Source organism: Lepisma saccharinum, chromosome 16 (assembly GCF_977018435.1).
Source record: "Lepisma saccharinum chromosome 16, izLepSacc3.1, whole genome shotgun sequence".
Taxonomy (NCBI): Eukaryota; Metazoa; Arthropoda; class Insecta; order Zygentoma; family Lepismatidae; genus Lepisma; species Lepisma saccharinum.
The window spans coordinates 20690020-20708298 of NC_139244.1; the positions used below are offsets into that span (position 1 = coordinate 20690020).

The 18279-nt window shown below is 42.0% G+C and overlaps 2 protein-coding genes and 1 non-coding gene across 3 annotated transcripts; 1 reads left to right on the forward strand and 2 right to left on the reverse strand.

Annotated features, from left to right (window-relative positions):
- Positions 1-5955: 5955 nt before the first annotated feature.
- LOC146000177 (uncharacterized) lies at positions 5956-8852 on the reverse strand. Its single transcript, XM_083137517.1, has 2 exons — positions 8387-8852; positions 5956-7793 (listed from the first exon to the last, which is right to left on the reverse strand). The coding sequence occupies exons 1-2, from the start codon at positions 8850-8852 to the stop codon at positions 5956-5958; spliced, it is 2304 nt and encodes a 767-aa protein (XP_082993643.1).
- A 181-nt stretch (positions 8853-9033) lies between these two features.
- LOC146000178 (uncharacterized) lies at positions 9034-11427 on the reverse strand. The gene has a single exon (XM_083137519.1). The coding sequence runs from the start codon at positions 11425-11427 to the stop codon at positions 9034-9036; it is 2394 nt and encodes a 797-aa protein (XP_082993645.1).
- A 2082-nt stretch (positions 11428-13509) lies between these two features.
- Positions 13510-13591, forward strand: TRNAT-GGU (transfer RNA threonine (anticodon GGU)). The gene has a single exon. It is a non-coding gene; the product is annotated as a tRNA-Thr (tRNA).
- Positions 13592-18279: the final 4688 nt, after the last annotated feature.

Sequence of the window (18279 nt, forward strand, 5' to 3'; positions counted from 1 at the left end):
ATCTTGTTCAAAACAGGTCAGAAACAACTCGTTCCAACCTTGTAGTACAAGGTCAAAGTGAAACTATAATGAACGACTGATTTGTAATACAAATTCCGATGTGCGTACATTTGAATAGCACCAGTGAAATACGAAAATAATCTCCCAAGAACGATAGTAGAGCATTTTGTGCAATATCGATTTAACGCCAGAATATAATCTATATCAAGGTATTTCATGCTCTAGTAATACTCACAAAACTGTAATATCTGCATTATGCCTAATATAACACTCTTCTGATTTTACAATTGCAAAGAATTATGAACTTCGTTTGTAAGGAAAAATGCGTGCTGCGTTGTAAAGGTTGAGACGTTGAAGCGATATTCTCACAGAAATTACATCGGAAGGTATTTCCTCAACATATAAATAAATCATACATTCTGTATCACTCTTGCATGTTGCAAACGTTTTACTTTTGATGGATTAAGCAACAAGCATTTAAATATAAGACTTACCTTTCAGTTTTTTCCGATGTTTCCTTCTTCCAACATGTACTGGATTCTTTATTCTCTGGTAACTTGGTTTAACTTTCACGATTTCGACGCACTTGTATTGATCATATCGTTAGAAAAGACGGCGTGAAATATCGACAACAGTGTTGGCTGAAATCTGCACCACGGAGTATATTGCGACGAAACGCCACTTCAAAACTTTTAATGATAAGCACTACTCTCTGAAGGCACGAAATGTTTTCATTTCTTCACATGCGGGAAGAACATGTGATCTTTGTTTCACCACGAAATCTTCCATACTAGTCATAAAAGAAAGAAAATGCACCGGTATTAACAAAACTACCACTTCAGCGCCATCTGTACGCAGCAGTTTGAACATGATGGAGACCTTATCTTTTCTGTTATTTACTTAAATCTCTTCAATCGTGACAGAAATATAAGGTTCACATGTTCTAGTGAATAAAACAATCTTTTATATCGGAAAATTTCTTACTTACCGAATCTACAGGGTGATTCTAAAGGTATAGTACAAACGAAAACCACAGATACCTCCCATGAAATAGAGACGAAAGTTCCCCTTCCACTTTGCCGAGAGATGCCTCCGTGAGGAGCTAGACAACGCCGAAAACGTGTGAAAATGAACTTCACACCTCTGTACAGCCAGTACCAGTGAAGATAGAAAGGCGGAACAATCGAAGTCAAAAGGAACACCAAAGTCGCCCATCCGAAAAACACTAGGCGGCAGCTGCGCAACGCATGCGCATGGGGTTCCACAAAGGAAATAGGAGTGTCCCGCAAGACAAGTGAAGGGAAAGGGTAGCGATCGACAACGGTAGGGACAAAAGAAGCAATGAAGCATGAAGTAACAATTGCACAGCGGGAAACAAACACATGCAGCACGTGGGGAGTCCCCAAACACAGTGGGGAGACACCGCAGCAAGAACAAAGCAAGGTTCAACAAAAGAGAAAGAGGACCGGACGGGGAATGTACCTGTCAAGGAGACAACAAATGCGGGACGAGGGATTCCCCGTAGCAGCACCGAGGTGATGTCACACAGAGGTCGTGCGCCAGCAGGACAAACACAGCACCTACGGGCACAGGAGGTTTATTGCCACGCAAAGGTGCACTTACAGATAGGAATAGTACGTAGTACGTAGTCGTACCCCGGACTGACGTTGTTACAAAAGTTGCTCAAATTGACGACCACCACATTCAATGCAGGCATTGCAGCGTCGCAGGAAATTCTGGCGAACCCTATCAAAAATCCCTGGCATGGTACACACCTCGGCCGATGCTGCAAGTATCCGCGCTACCAATGTTTCCTTGTCAGGCACCGGGGTCTCGTAGACGAGTGTTTTCACATGGCCCCACAAGAAGAAATCCATTGGTGTGAGGTCAGGCGAACGGGCGGGCCAGGGGACGGGGCCCTCTCTGCCGATCCAGCGCTGTGGGTAGGTACGGTGCAAAAGGGTTCGCACTGTGCCATCAAAATGTGCAGGCGCTCCATCCAATTGAAACCACATACGATGTCGCACGTTGAGGGGTACATCTTCTAGCAGCTCTGGAAGGACTGATGCAAGAAAGGTGCGATAGAGGCGGCCATTTAAACGTGGTGGCAGCAGGTATGGATAGATAATCTGTTCATCGATGATACCTGCCCAGATATTCACTGCAAACTGGGTCTGATGGTGCACCTCGACTGCTGCATGTGGATTTTCATAATCCCACACATGGCTGTTTCGCCAATTGAAGATGCCCTCACGGGTGAATGTTGCCTCGTCCGTGAAAAGCACATGGCGCAAAAAACGGAGATCGTCGGTACAAAACTGCAACAGTCGTTGACAGAATTCCACACGTCGTGGGTAATCCCCAGCCTGCAACGCGTGGACTCGCTGTGGATGATAGGGATACAGCAGATCATCATGAAGGACACGCCACACTGTCGACTGTGATACTCCCACTGCACGTGCAATGCTACGGGTGCTAGTGGACGGTGTGTCGTCAACGCGAGCAAGTACGTCCTCCTCGACCGCCGCGGTGCGCACATGTCTTGGGTGACCGACATGATGGCCTGCACGTAACACACCCGATTCACCAAGGGTACGGTGCACGTTCGAAAACAACCTGCTGTCGGGTTGTCGCCTCTCCGGATACCGTCCGCGATAAAGGCGTGCAGCTTCTCGGCCATTGCCATCTGCAATGTTTTAGACCTATCCCAGTGTGTTCATTGTCCACGCCGTGTTAAACGGAATGATTCAGTTTGGAATTAACGATGGGGGGAGGGAAAATGTTAAATTACAAAATCTCCATTTCAACGATCCGAGAAGTTGACAAAAATTGGATAATTCTTATAAATATTCAAATTACATTCATGTTTTTAGTGGTATAATCGCAGGTAAAATCAAAGATCTTACATGGAAGATTTTACCTTGCTCTGAACTAAGCCAAAAGGCATTTCGAACCGATCTAATACATTCTCCAATACATTTCAAAATGTTATTGAATGTTTCATGTCGATAATTTGACCAATGTTTCAATTCTTGACGCTGAGACGATATTTTCTGCAACTACCTCTTCTCTTCAGTCCCTTCTGTTCTTGTCTTCGCATTCTCCTTCTTCTCTCCCCTCCTTCTGCTCGCTCTGCTTTTATCTCATATCGCCTTCCCTACTTTTCTCGCATCTTACCTCCATTCCACTCATCTCCACTCCTCGTATCTCCTGTCTTAGATTTCCGACTCCATTACACTCTTCTCCTCTTCTTTTCGTTCTTCTCTTTTTCTCTCCTTTACTTCACTCTCCACTCCCTCTTCTCGTCTCCTCTTTTATCTTCTTTGCTCCATTTTCCTCATCTCTCCTATAATCTTCTTCCATTCTCCTCACTACATCTCCTCTCCTCGTCTATCCTCTACTTTTCCTCTTCTCCTCTCGCTTTCTCTTTCTCCTCTCCTTTGTCACCTTTCGTTTTCTCTCACCTCTTTTCCTTTCTGTAGACTCATCAGCGATGAAATACTAGAAAACCTATTTTTTTTTCTTTCAGAAAGAATTTTGTCACTTGCGATATAATAGTGATATTTTTAATAATTTTGTACAATATTACTTGTTTTTATTTCTTTCGCGTATTTTATAAATATCTATTGTAAATGTGGCAACCCTGAAATTGAGCCTAACTCTACACGCAACCCACCAACGCCTTGTGTAAATTGGGTTGCCTAGTTTAAAATGTCGTTGTCCTAAAACTTTTGAGAGACACTGTACAGTGTCTGTTGTGTGAATTGACACACATTCAAAGGGATATTTTCATGTATACGATCGTGAATTATGATACTCTAGCGATAATTGTGTACTGCTTCAAAGACATTGACAAATATTAATGAAATAACTATTTATATTTGTGGCATTTCAGGACATACTAATTTTACCCCTTTTCCCACTCGAGTTCAATGCAAGGATACCTCCGCAAATATCGAATGAAAAGTTTTCATCATGTGCAATTCTCCATTAAATGTTTTCGCCGAGTCGTACTACCTTCGTTTTCTTTGGTATTGTTTGCACATTACATGTAGGAGAAGAGTTGCATCTACATTTCACATTGGGTAGCTCCTTCTACTTACTTTCAGGAGCGAAAGCTTGTAGGGTAGTTTTTACCGTTCAGGACTTTCAATCTGATGGTCGTAGGTTCAAACCTTTCCGGTGGCAGAAAATTTTCGTAAGTTTTAGACCTATCCCAGTGTGTTCATTGTCCACGCCGTGTTAAACGGAATGAATCAGTTTGGAATTAACGATGGGGGGAGGGAAAATGTTAAATTACAAAATCTCCATTTGAACGAACCGAGAAGTTGACAAAAATTGGATAATTCTTATAAATATTCAAATTACATTCATGTTTTTAGTGGTATAATCGCAGGTAAAATCAAAGATCTTACATGGAAGATTTTACCTTGCTCTGAACTAAGCCAAAAGGCATTTCGAACCGATCTAATACATTCTCCAATACATTTCAAAATGTTATTGAATGTTTCATGTCGATAATTTGACCAATGCATCAATTCTTGACGCTGAGACGATATTTTCTGCAACTACCTCTTCTCTTCAGTCCCTTCTGTTCTTCTCTTCTCCTTCTCCTTCTTCTCTCCCTCCTTCTGCTCGCTCTGCTTTTATCTCATATCGCCTTCCCTACTTTTCTCGCATCTTATCTCCATCCCACTCATCTCCACTCCTCGTATCTCCTGTCTTAGATTTCCGACTCCACTGCACTCTTCTCCCCTTCTTTTCGTTCTTCTCTTTTTCTCTCCTTTACTTTACTCTCCACTCCCCTCTTCTCATATTCTCTTCTCTCTTCTTTGCTCCATTTTCCTCATCTGTCCTAGAATATTTTTCCATTCTCCTCACTACATCTCCTCTCGTCGTCTATCCTATCTTTCTTCTCTCCTCTACTTTTCCTCTTCTCCTTTCGCTTTCTCTTCCTCCTCTCCTTTGTCACCTTTCGTTTTGTCTCACCTCCTTTCCTTTCTGTAGACTCATCAGCGATGAAATACTAGAAAACCTTTTTTTTTCTTTCAGAAAGTATTTTGTCACTTGCGATATAATAGTGATATTTTTAATAATTTTATACAATATTACTTGTTCTTCTTTCTTTCGCGTATTTTATAAATATCTATTGTGTATATGGCAACCCTGAAATTGAGCCTAACTCTACACGCAACCCACCAACGCCTTGTGTAAATTGGGTTGCCTAGTTTAAAATGTTGTTGTCCTAAAACTTTTGAGAGACACTGTACATCGTAATCGGCTATTTCAACTCCATGGAATATGAAATTAAATTCTTTCGAATATCTGCATTTCGGGAAAATGACTTCATAATATGTACGCCACGAAACATTTTTTCCCCTTCATGACACTATTTCAATTTTATTAGTATACAAAAATAAACTTGTGTACACAATTCAACGTTTGACATCCAGCCTCACATGCGATATGTTGATGCTCGTGTTGCGTTGCACATAAAACGTATTTATGTTACTTTTCTGTGTAAATTAATACCATTTCGTGACTGCAAATCACTCCACAAATATAACTGTTTCCATCAATTCACTTACCGCCTTTCTAGAGAAACAAATCTACACAATTGTTGCGGTAAAGACCGACTTATAATGCGTTGAGACTCTGGTAATTTAAGTTAACTGTTTTACCTTAGGCGTAGTTCTACCAGATGAATAATACGGTACATCGATTTAGATTTTAGAATATTTATAATACTAAAGAATACATATTGGTATGTAGAACCGTAATTACAACTGTCTAATATCGTAGATAATAGGAGACGCGCGCGTAGTATGTTGCACGGCCGAGCTCACATGAGCAAGTCAAGTCCTATTCGCTGCGCGCGCATGCGCCGCAGACGGCTCGCAGCAGAATGCTTTCATTCCCGAACATACTCCCCCCGGTTGAATGAACATAATTCAACTAATCTCCGTCTTTACCTATGGGGAGGAGCACAATTTTACTGACACCTCTTCTAAAAACTCCGTCTTTCGTTTTCACTGTCACTACACGCACTAGTCCATCGTTCCCAGGATGCACCGCTTCCACCTTAGCTAGTTTCCACTGTAGTGGGGGTACGTCGTCCTCCTTCAGCAGTACAACTGTCCCTGGAGATAAGTTCTTCGTGGAGGATGTCCACTTCTGGCGTTGTTGAAGTGAATGGAGGTATTCTTTATTCCACTGCTTCCAAATGGATCTTCTCATCTTCTGTATCAGCTGGTATCTGCTGAGTCTATTGTCAGGTATGAGGGTAAGGTCAGGTTCTGGGAAGGTGGTTATGGGTCTGCCAATGAGAAAATGCCCTGGAGTTAATATCTGGTAATCTGATTCGTCGGGTAAAATGCAAAGTGGTCTTGAATTTAATATTGCTTCAATCTGGCAAAGTAAGGTACTTAACTCTTCGTAGGTTAGTATGGTGCTTCCCATCACTCTTCGTAGATGATGTTTTAGCGACTTAATCGCCGCTTCCCAGAGTCCACCGAAATTTGGCGCTCTTGGCGGTATGAATTTCCATTCAAAATGCTCATTTGCTGCGTAGTCCTGAATGACATCTTGAAACTGGGTAGATTCAAACATATTGCGTAGTTCCTGAAGTTCTCTGTGTGCACCTCGAAAGGTACTGGCGTTGTCACTGTAAATGGCTGCACATTTTCCTCTTCGAGATATAAATCTTTTCAATGCAGCTAAAAATGCTTCAGTTGTTAAATCTGTAAGAATTTCAACGTGTACAGCCTTCGTTGAGAAACACACAAAAAGTGCAATGAAACATTTTCTCGTCGATTTGCTCCTTGGCGCTCCAGTCTTTATCTTTATAGGCCCCGCGTAGTCTACGCCACTGTACATGAATGGATAAGCGGCTCGGATTCTGTGCTCCGGTAGATGTCCCATCAGTTGTTTACTAGCTTCTGATTTAAGTCTATGGCATTTAATACAATAGTGTAGGATGTGCTTAACTATTTGTCTTCCCCGGACGATCCAATATTTTTGTCTGATAGAGGAAAGTAGTAACTGTGTTCCAGCATGCAGTAATCTGTGATGTTCGTATTCAATTAACAGCCGTGTAAGATGGGCCTTAGGAGGCAAGATTATCTGATGTTTAGCCTCAAAAGCGAGATCGCTTTCTTGTAAACGTCCGCCCACGCGAATAATGGAATCGGCGTCGAGAAATGGATACAGATCCTTTATTCCACTGTTCGGAGAAACTTCTCTCTCGTGAGTCAAGTCTTCTATTTCCTTCGCGTAGAATAAGGCTTGCGTTACTTTAATGCACGTATCTGTGGCTCGTTGCAAATCCTTGGCATTCAGTTTCGAAGTACAAACATTTCTCTTCGTGGGCCCCTTGCAATTATCAATGAAAATATGACAAAGTGCCGCCATAACTCTTATCATTCTCAAAAGGTTAGAGAATCGCGTAAGAATTTCATCTGATTTGTGCGTAGTTACCAATGAGGTTATTTTCACCTTCCTTCGTTCTGGTACTTCTGTAGGTGGATTCATTCCAAAACGGATGTCGTTGAGGGCCAAATTCGGATCTTGATCTGATTGGCTTAGAAATGCTGGTCCTTGGAACCAAAGTGAGTTTCCCTTTAGCTTCAGGGGTTCGACTCCTCTCGATAACATATCAGCAGGATTCTCCTTTGACCTTACAGGCCGCCAATCACACACCTGCGTGTATTCCTGTATTTGAGCCACTCTATTTGCCACAAAGGGTTTCCATGTCTCTGGGTCCTTTGCGATCCATGCCAAAACAATCTGCGAGTCTGTATATAAATATACCTTGTTTATTTGGAGATTCAATAAAGGTATCACTTTATTAACTAATTTTGCCAAGATAAGTGCTGCGCACAGCTCAAGACGAGGTAAAGTTATTTTCTTAATCGGTGCAACTTTCCCCTTGCTGCACAATAACCGTGAATTAACTTCTCCTCCTGCAGTTACAGTTCTGACGTAAATGCACGCGCCGTACATTCTCTCAGACGCGTCAGAAAACCCGTGGATTTGAATGTTTATAATCTTCCGTTTAGGTAAAATACATCGTGGAACCTTATGTCTGAAATGTGGCATATTTGTGCTTGTAAAGTCTTCCATTCGTTTAATACATCTGAAGGTAACTCGTCGTCCCAGGATACATTTAATTTCCATAGTTTCTGTAGAAACTGTTTAAACAGTGCAATAACAGGCCCAATAATTCCGAGCGGATCGAAGAGTTGCGCGATTTGACTGGCAACCCTGCGCTTGCTTAATGTTTCTTGAACGTTCAAATCGTAGCAGGCCAAATTGTTTTCTTTCTTTGCACGTATCGTCGAAAAGCTTTGTTTATCGTAAGGAGGTTTGCTGCAGCCAGCAGCCTTACCGTTTCTTTCATTGTTGATAGCTGGGTGATTGTTTACACAACAAGCGTTGGTGTCTGCTTTCTCGTGTACTGGATCGCTGCGTAGGGGGTAGGTTGTAAGATGATGTTTCTTCGCCGGTACGAGTGTAGCCAACTCAGTATTGCGTTCTGGCGCTAGCGCTGAATCTCCGTCTGTTAATATGCAAAGAGTGTCAGCGGTGGTATTCCAATTGAGACCTAGAGTTTTTGTACTGTCGTCGTTAAACAGAATCGTGTCTTTAACTTCCCGTAGCTCTAAAGGTATAGTTTCCATTACTCTTGCAGAATTGGATGCCCATTTTCGTAGCTTAAATCCTCCTGCCGATAATAATGCTGACAGTTCTTTACGTAGATTAATGGTTTGATTCTCGTCTTCTTGCCCTGACAGCAAGTCATCTATATAAAAGTCTCTCTTCAGTATTTCAGCAGCTTGTGGATAGTTGTGCATTTCGTCTGTCGCTAGTTGCTGTAGGCATTTAGTTGATAGATATGAGCTAGATGTCAGGCCATAAGTTACAGTGTTCAATTCGTAGATCATCAGTGGTTCGTCGTGAGATTTTCTCCATAATATACACTGTAGTTTCCTATCAGAAGGGTGCATATGAATCATCCTATACATCTTCTCAATATCAGATTTCAGAGCGATTATATGAGTCCTGAAGCGAAGCAGTAACCCGAACAGATCCTCTTGTAGAACCGGTCCTGCACTTTGTAGGCAATTGAGTGACCTGCCACTGGTCGTTTTTGCTGAACCGTCGAATACGACTCGTACTTTCGTCGTGGAGCTGGCTATATTCACAACTGGGTGATGGGGGATGAAATATCGGATGTCTCCCGTTGCTGGCGCCTCTCGCACTTCCTGCACTGCTTGCATGTGGTGTAATCTCTCGTACTCGCTCATAAATTCCACATATTCTTCTTTCAATTCCCGTTCTCTCTCTAGTCGGTGTTCTAACTAAAAATCTGGAGTGTGCATATTCCAAAGATTCCCCTAATGCTGATCTATCTTCCGTCAAAGGCAAGCGTACCGTGTAAGTGCCATCTTCATTCCTTTCTGTAGTTTGGCGAAAATGTGCTTCCATTTTCTTTTCTTTAGGCGACATAATTTCTTCCGACAAATCTTCCACCGACCAGAAACGATGTAAAAGGATTTCTAACGGCTCACCCTGTATAAAGAATGATCTGCTTGGATGTGACGTTGTTCCTGGAGTGTTGCCCACTACAATCCAGCCAAACTGTGTATTTTGTAACGTAGGATAAGGTCCTTGCTTCGACATCTTCTCTGGCAGTAGGATATCGAAAAATACACTTGCAGAAATTAAAATGTCAATCTTTCCAGGAACATTGAAGTTTTCATCCGCAATGTCAATATCTGTAGGTATCTCCCACGTTGAAATATCCATTTTTTCTGCAGGCAAACGTTCCGTAATATTTTTCAAGGCAGAACATTGTGCCTCTACAGTAAATTCATTGAATCTTGATTTTAATTCCACATTCACAGCAAAAGGTGAATTTACAGTGTTGGAACTTATTCCCTGTATCAACGTATTTTGTCTCTGTCTTCGTAACCCAAGACGTTGTACCATATCCATACTAATGAGGCTCACTTGAGACCCCGGGTCCAATAAGATGCGGCAGGGCAAGTATTTTCCATCTTTGTCCTTTGCTAGAACACAGGCAGTAGCCAGCAAAACATTCTGGTTCTTATTCTTTACTGAATACGATGAACTGGTTCCCTCTCCGACTTGAGGGTTGGAAACACTGCTTGCTTCGTTCGCAGCTGATCTTCCTGGAAGGAGGGGAGGTACAAGGCGCTCGCCACCCCTTTCTTCGTGCAAACTCGTGTGATGACGCAACCTACAGTACCTGCAAGAGCCGGCTTTACAATTTAACACTGTGTGATTAGCAAAACGCAAACAGTTCGTGCATATGCGGTTCTCATGCAGGAATTTATATTTCTGTTTATTCGTCAATTTAAAAAATGACTGGCATCTGAATAAAGGATGAAAAGGAGAGGCATCCTTGCAATAGATGCAGCTTTTACCCGATGCAGTAAAATACGTGTTAGATGCTTGTGGCGTTCTTGACCTGACGTTACTAACAGCTGGTGACCTTGAAAACGACTTCGTTGATGTCGAAGGTTCATTCGCTTCGAATTTCTGTAGATAGTTGCACTTAGCTTCTAAGAATATAAGCAATTCTTCGATAGTACTGAATTCTGTATTGCTTGATTGTTTCTCAAAGTCTCTTCTCGTACATTTGTCCAATTTAGCTGAAAGATACTGAACGAGAAAAATATCAATTAGGTCCGCGTCTCCCTGAATGTTTCTTAATGCTTCTATAGAACTTCTAATCGTAGTCGTGAACTTTCTTAATTCTGTTACACTTTCCTTAGTGACTGAAGTTACATTCAAAATGTCATTTACGTAAGCAGCGGCTATTAACTTTGGATTATTGTATTTGCGCTGAATCAAGTCCCAGGCGACCTTGTAATTAGCACCTGTGAGTTGCAAATTCTCGATCGTTTGTAATGCATCACCCTTTAACGAAAGCCGTAAATACTGCAATCTTTGTATGTCCGACAAGGTTTCATTTTTTTCTATGAGGGCTACAAAAATATCTTGAAAAGATGAAAATTGAGTGTAGTTTCCGTCAAACGTTGGTAAAGTTACATCTGGGAGCTTGATTGGAGATTTAGTTTCAGGCTTACATGTGTTATTCTTTCTCGTCGAGTCTTTGTCTATTATTGAAAGCATTTTAGCTTCTAACGTGAAGTAACTTTGCTCAAGTGACGCTCTCTTCTCGTCGTGAGATTGCTCATCTGATAATTCGGATATCTTGTCCATTACATCCTCTAGTTTTGACCAAACACTGCCGAGTTGCTTATGCCTGGCTACAATTTCGTTTACATGACCACTTGCTTCGTCATAATTGGACACGTAGTTCTGAAGCCGAGTTAATTGTCCTTGAATTACACTGCGTTGTCTCACTAGCTTCTCAAGCATTTCACTTTCTTCCGGCATTTTCTCAGGCAAGGTTAGGAATATGAACAAACAAGCATGGAAAAGGAAAATAAAAGGATTTACTCACGTACATGGAATCTGCAGCCGTCGATAATTCCTCTGCTCTTGGCAACCCTGTGACTGGATCGTGCTGTCCGTTGATTCTCCTAGCTCGCTCTAATTTCCCCTCGCGCGGCGTGGCTGAAGTGGCGGGAAAACTGCTTTGTTCTGTAACTTCACTGTACTTTCACTGTCTGCATCACTTCACTTCACTAAACTGCACTTTCACCAGTCCCGTCGTTTACCGATATCCGTAATTCATCCGGTTTTGCGGAGGACCATATGTTGCGGTAAAGACCGACTTATAATGCGTTGAGACTCTGGTAATTTAAGTTAACTGTTTTACCTTAGGCGTAGTTCTACCAGATGAATAATACGGTACATCGATTTAGATTTTAGAATATTTATAATACTAAAGAATACATATTGGCATGTAGAACCGTAATTACAACTGTCTAATATCGTAGATAATAGGAGACGCGCGCGTAGTATGTTGCACGGCCGAGCTCACATGAGCAAGTCAAGTCCTATTCGCTGCGCGCGCATGCGCCGCAGACGGCTCGCAGCAGAATGCTTTCATTCCCGAACAACAATATATTCCAAAAACTAACTAAGCCGCATTACTTTCATAACAAAATTAGCCGCTGTGTCGATCGCACTGCCATCTACTTGTCATCGTCTCGGGGAACCAGTTTCTTGGGTCGTTTTCCACACTACGTTATTCAAGGCGCTGTAGTTAAAAGTAAACGACAAAAAATCCAAACTTTTGCAGCTAGGAAAAAAACCAATAAACTGCTATCAAGATTCACCTTATGATATTGCGAATGAAGTGAGAATCTTGGGGGTAGTGTTTTGTTCAACGATACAAGAAATGAAAAATAGAACATATAGTGTAGTGATATCAAGACTAAGACATGCAGTGTTTTGCGATAAGCGAAGGCATATATCCATAATCTCTAGAGTGACTTATAGCAACGTGTTTCTTCTTTCAAAAGTATGGTATGTCGCTCAAGTATTACCACTGCCACCAGCAAGTGCAGCAGAAATACGACGGCTGGTCACACAGTTCATATGGCAGTCCCATGTACTTAGAGTGGCCTATACCACTTTGTGTTTACCAGTAACAACAGGTGGACTAAATCTAATGAATATTGAAATACAAGCACAGGCTCTCTTCAATCATAGAAATATTCAACTAGCGCTAAAAGATACGCCGAACTTGACCGGATATATACTCCATGCCTATTTAAGAGACATCGAACTTATAGCACCTGTATTACTGCCAAAATTTGACAGTGATACAAGTTACTTCCGATCAACGGCATTAGAATTTGTGTATCTTTTGATAAGTAGTCCACAAATACAGACTGAAGCAATTACAGTGCAATTATTGTATCGTCAACAGTGCGACAGGCTCAAGGTCAAACCCAGAATAGTGAACTGGTCGAATGTATGGCGCAACTTAACAGCAAAACATATTCCAGCCCCCGTGCGCTCGATATGGTACTTGGTGATTCATGATACAATATTAACTAAAGAAAGAGCATATCGGATTAATCTAGAGGCAGAACCTAATTGCATAAGTTGTGATCAAGTAGATACCCTCAGACATACTTTAACAACTTGTACTAAAATGACAGACAATTGGAAATTCCTCTGCCGTTGTCTCGGCAGTATATGTAGGAAACCTCCTGCATATTTTGCAGTGGAACATCTCCTCTTCCCAGATCTTATGCTTTTCCCGTTAAGAAAATTGCAAGCAACAGAGTTGGTAATAGCACACTACATCTATTATGCCTGTACACCAAAACGCATCATGTGTAAACAAACATTGTGCGAATACTTCCAGTCAGTTTACTTACAAATTGAGGCTGATGCCCGTACATATTTATATGCAAACTATTTAAGGAATGTATTATTTATAGGAATGTAAAACATGGAAAGTTAGGTAAAAATGTAAGCAAAAAATAGAGGTATTTATGCAAGATTGTGGATTGTAAACAAATAGATGTAACACTGTAATTGTTTGTGAAATTAAAAAAAAAAAAGGTGGCCGAGTGGTTAAGGCGTTGGACTGGTAATCCAATGGGCTCTGCCCGCGTGGGTTCGAATCCCATCCTCTTCGGTGACTTATTTTGCAATAACGATCTTGTGGAAGGAAATGATTCTTCAATGCTTGGTGCTAGACGCAATAGCGTAAGACGAGGTTGTCACGGTATCTAGTGACATGTGAAACGCAGTTCGATATAAATTATTTTTTGTTTATTGATTCATTTTATGCACAAACATGAAAGTGTGAGGTTTGATCTTATTTCGTGAATAAACTTGTATCCGAGCCAGACGTCGGAAGCTGGGGACGGGTTTTTCTTGAGTGACAGCCGCCGCTTAGAACATGCCATATTTGCACCAACGCGAAGATAAGGAAAGATTATTTTCGCCGCTACCGGGCTCGAGTCGCAGCAGGCGTTCGAACCCATGTTCACGGATGACCAGGAAAACCAGCTTGAGCCCAAGCCTGAAAGGATCGACGACGCGCACTTGACCGCGTTTCAAGACAATGGACACAGGTCATTCGCATCCCTCTGAAAGAGAAGCCAAGCCACTAGAGCGTCCTTTTCAACGGAAGAATTCGAATCTCTTATATATAGGCAGTACTATGATTCCAGACACAGTTTTTCCCGGATTTCACAGAGAGAGCATCTCCGCGCTACACTCTCGCGTGATCATTGTTTTGTGTCCGTGAACTTTGTTTCCTTACGTACCGTGAGCGAATCGCAGATAGAGAGGTACCAGTGTGCGCCTTATTTTGGTGAAGATTACGCGGTGATTTGTTTTTTGCCAAGCGTTAACTACATAATCATGGGCGGCTAAAGGAGATTGAGAAGGGAGTCTGTCGACTTCCCTGACCCCGCAACGATGCATCGCCATCTTCCGATGAAGCCAGTCAGCCAACGCCAAAGACGACACCAAAGCCAAACACTGCCCAAAGCCCGAAGGACGTTTTCAGAACGACGCCGATCGAAGCCCGTCACCAGAGAGAGAGATTGAAGGACGACTCCAGAACGACGCCGATCGAAGCCAGAGGGAGAGATTGAAGGACGACTCCAGAACGACGCTTCCAGGACGACGCCGAATCGAAGCCCGTCACCAGAGAGATTCCGAACCGGCGCGTGACCACGTACATCCGACGCTAGTGGCAAGAGGAACGCCCGAAGTACTAAGGAGGTGCAAGTACACCAGATCGTCGCAATTATTCTTCGTCGCGATCGACCTCGGAGGACAATTTCGCCACAAAGGAACCGTGTGCAAGTCCCGCGTCCAGGAGAGATGAATGACCGCGCCATGTAGCAGAGTCTGGTACAGTATACTTCAGAGGGTCTCATGTACATGTAAACGTGCGTCGTTAGTATCAACACCGTACAGTTAACGCCGAAGTCTCACTTATTCGCAAAGTTACTCAGGAAAACCCAAACCTAACTTCCGCGTCTAAAAATTGTTTTGGTATTGTTATAAAAAAGGGGTTATTTCATGTTCAGATGTTCTAATTTAATTGTCTGCATTCAGCGTTAGAAGCTCCATTTCATTTCTTTAATATTTAGTGTAAATTGTCAAAGTGTGCTCCATTTCTTGTGTAACCGACCGCCCCGTCGCGCCATTTAATTTGTCAATAGTTGACTGATGAGTCCTTTTAATTGTGGAAAGCGTAGTTGTTTTTATTGCAAGGTCGTGTGCGTGAAATAGTATTATTTGTTGCATAGTGGTTTTTAAGGTAACTTTTGCTCGCGCCGACGATTGATTAGTGTATTCCGGCAGCTGGAGCCAATTAAGTTTTTGCATCACTATGTAATTGTGTAGTTGTTCTCATTGGACGAGAGAGGCTGATGTGTATTACCCCCGTCCGAGAAACTTGTATAATGTCGTACTTACGACTGGGTGCAAACGTTCATTGGAACGAAAGATTTAACCACGCCGACCCAATTGTCTTAGTTAACCGCTTTCCGAGGGCTGGCACTTAAGTTAACTTAAAAGAGCACAGGAGCTGGCAGACAAATGCCCTAAATTCACATAAAGGTTTAAAAATTAAAAGGAATGATATGTTAATGAGATCCATGATTTGTATCCATACTTCACATGTAAAAATACCTCATGTGTGTGAAAGAGAGATAGAGTGAATGTTGTGAGAGTGAGGAGGCTTTGTAAACAGTTGTTGATTGCAATATTTTATGTTGTTACAATATATATTCACTTTTTACCGTTCGTCAGTGTTGTTATTTGACGTTTTTCAGGTACCGGATATTATGCTATTAGTGTGTTATGAATGTTCGAATCTACATATCAAAGGTAAACAAAACAGTGTAACTTTCCAAGGTATTAATCTCCGCCTCGCAATAGTATGACAATAAATGACCGTCTCAGTACCGAACTTGATAACTGGACCGTGAGTCACGACCGGTTTCCCGTACACATAACGACGTTTGGCCCCGTGCCGGGGTATGATTGACACGTCATTTCGGGGACCGTGAGTGCACTCGTTACAAGGTAGCCGAATGGGTCGACCTCCGTGACGAAGTGGTTAGCAGAGCGCGCTACAACGCCAGTGGTTCTGGGTTCGAGTCCCGGGTAAGGCAGGGGTATTTGTGTTCGTCCAGTTGATAAGAAACAAAGAAAAATGTAAGAATGGAAAAGTGTAAAAGTGGTTGGGGATACCTCCGTGTAGGGGGTATTTCCTTAGAAAAAAGAGTTGTTAAGGCGTTGGACCGCTAATCCAATGGGCTCTGCCCGCGTGGGTTCGAATCCCATCCTCGTCGGTGACTTATTTTTAAATAACGATCTTGTTAAAGGAAATGATTCTGCAATGCTTCGTGCTAGACGCAATAGCCTAAGACGAGGTGGCCGAGTGGTTGAGAGTTCCGTGGAAGCCTTCACAGAGAGCGGACGCGGAAACTAGTTGCTCCGTGAAGGTCAGTGAAAAGTTGCCTTCAGGGAACAACGAGCGGGAGTGCCCTGTGTGTGTTGCTTGTGGCGTTTGGTGCAGCTGGCTGCCGAGTATGTAGAATTGGAAAAGTACTTTAGATTAGTAAAAAGATGAATATCATTAAACAAAATACCATCCAGATACGTTTTCCGTTCTGGCACCGAGGCCGTCGTCGCGAGAAATTCATGACTTTATACATGGACAATTTCAACTCCATGTAGATGAGATCTTGGGAATACAAATACCCACGCATTTTTTATGTGTTTTCGTAAAATGTATCAGAGAAGCAATAATGACGCGAATGTTAGAGAAATGTGGTCCGGAAACAAACTTTTGCTATGATAATGGTGAATCTGTAAAAGTGCATTTGAGTGATGCGGGGAGGGAAAGAAAAGCGGTAAGAGTGTTTAACTTACCACTAGAATTAGATGATGACTGTGTGAAAGAAAAAATGACGGAATTTGGGAAGGTGGAATGTATAGACAAAGAAACATGGTCTGAAAATTTAAATATCAAGTTTACAAAGGGGTGAGAATAGTGAAAATGGAACTAAAAATGCCGATTCCGTCGTTCATTACAGTAAAATCTCATCAGTGCCATGTGATATACGACGGACAGCCGAGAACGTGCAGGGCGTGTGGAAAAGAAGGACACGATAGCTGGCAATGTGATAGTCGTCAGATAACAACGCTTCGTGTGAATAAAAACCGAGAGAGAAATTATAGTGATATAATAGTGGAAAAGGGGAGTTCCTCGAACGTGAAGAATCAGTTCCAACCAGATAATAATCAAAACAAGTCGGAAGGTCTATAAAAGGTGATAAAAGAACAAAAGAAAGATAAGGGGATAAAGAATGTGCCAAGTGACACCCGCCCGGTGGAAATGTTACCACCGGTAAATACGGCGACCACAAAGGGAGAACACAACCAGAAAATCTTATCGATGGACACAAAACAACCGGGAACTTCCCACCTAGACAAACAAGACGAAAAAGGAAGTGAAGAAATGCAGGATGGCCAGATGCAGGACGAAGGGAACGCAGTTGATCTTCCTCCCATCCCAGCTGCAAAGGACAACATCCCAAAAGAGGAGGACAACAGACCATCGAAAGACTGTGAGCTGGAAAGTGAATTGAATACAGAAGAAGAAAGTGACGAAACTGCCACTTCAGTGTCAAAGTGGAAAAAATCTCAGCAGATGGGTGCAAAAAAAAGGACGAAGAATACTTCGAAAGGTAGCGAGAACACAGTAGCGAAGAGGAGATCAGTGAGAGAGGTAGGAGGTATGAATAGAGTAATGAACAGAAGAAGTAAACCCTAAAAAGGGAATTTAATTTGATATTTCATTTGTTATTTGTATAATTTTTTTCAACGTTATGAGGGGAGATCGGAAAGTACTATTAACTGTGTAGTACATTATTCATTTATTAATGGTGTATACCACTAGAATATGTACTATTAATATTAATGGAATCTTTTCGCCTGTAAAATGTTAGAAGAATTTGTAAGGGTGCACTCCATAGACGTATTGTTTTTGCAGGAAGTTTGTATGTGTGACTTCCCTGGTTACGAAGCCATAGTAAATACTGGTACAAATGGCCGTGGGACAGCAACACTTGTTAGAAACGGCCTAACCATTAATAAAGTAAACCGTTAGTAGATGGGAGAGGCATTAGCTTTGAAATTACCAACTATACTTTTGTAAATATTTATGCGCCTTCAGGCAATCAAAATAGACAATCACGTGAACAATTTTATAATCATGACATATTATATTTGCTACCGTTAAATAAATCTAAAATAATACTTGGGGGTGATTTTAATCAGGTGTTGAATCCC

What these genes read in the sequence shown, in the direction of transcription:
- LOC146000177 (XM_083137517.1), bottom strand. Translation starts at nt 8,852, where the DNA reads ATGCACAACTATCCACAAGCTGCTGAAATACTGAAGAGAGACTTTTAT. An exon ending in TATCAACAATGAAAGAAACG is followed by an intron (nt 7,794 to 8,386) that starts GTAAGGCTGCTG and finishes ATTTATATACAG; the next exon opens with ACTCGCAGATTGTTTTGGCA.
- LOC146000178 (XM_083137519.1), bottom strand. Translation starts at nt 11,427, where the DNA reads ATGCCGGAAGAAAGTGAAATGCTTGAGAAGCTAGTGAGACAACGCAGT.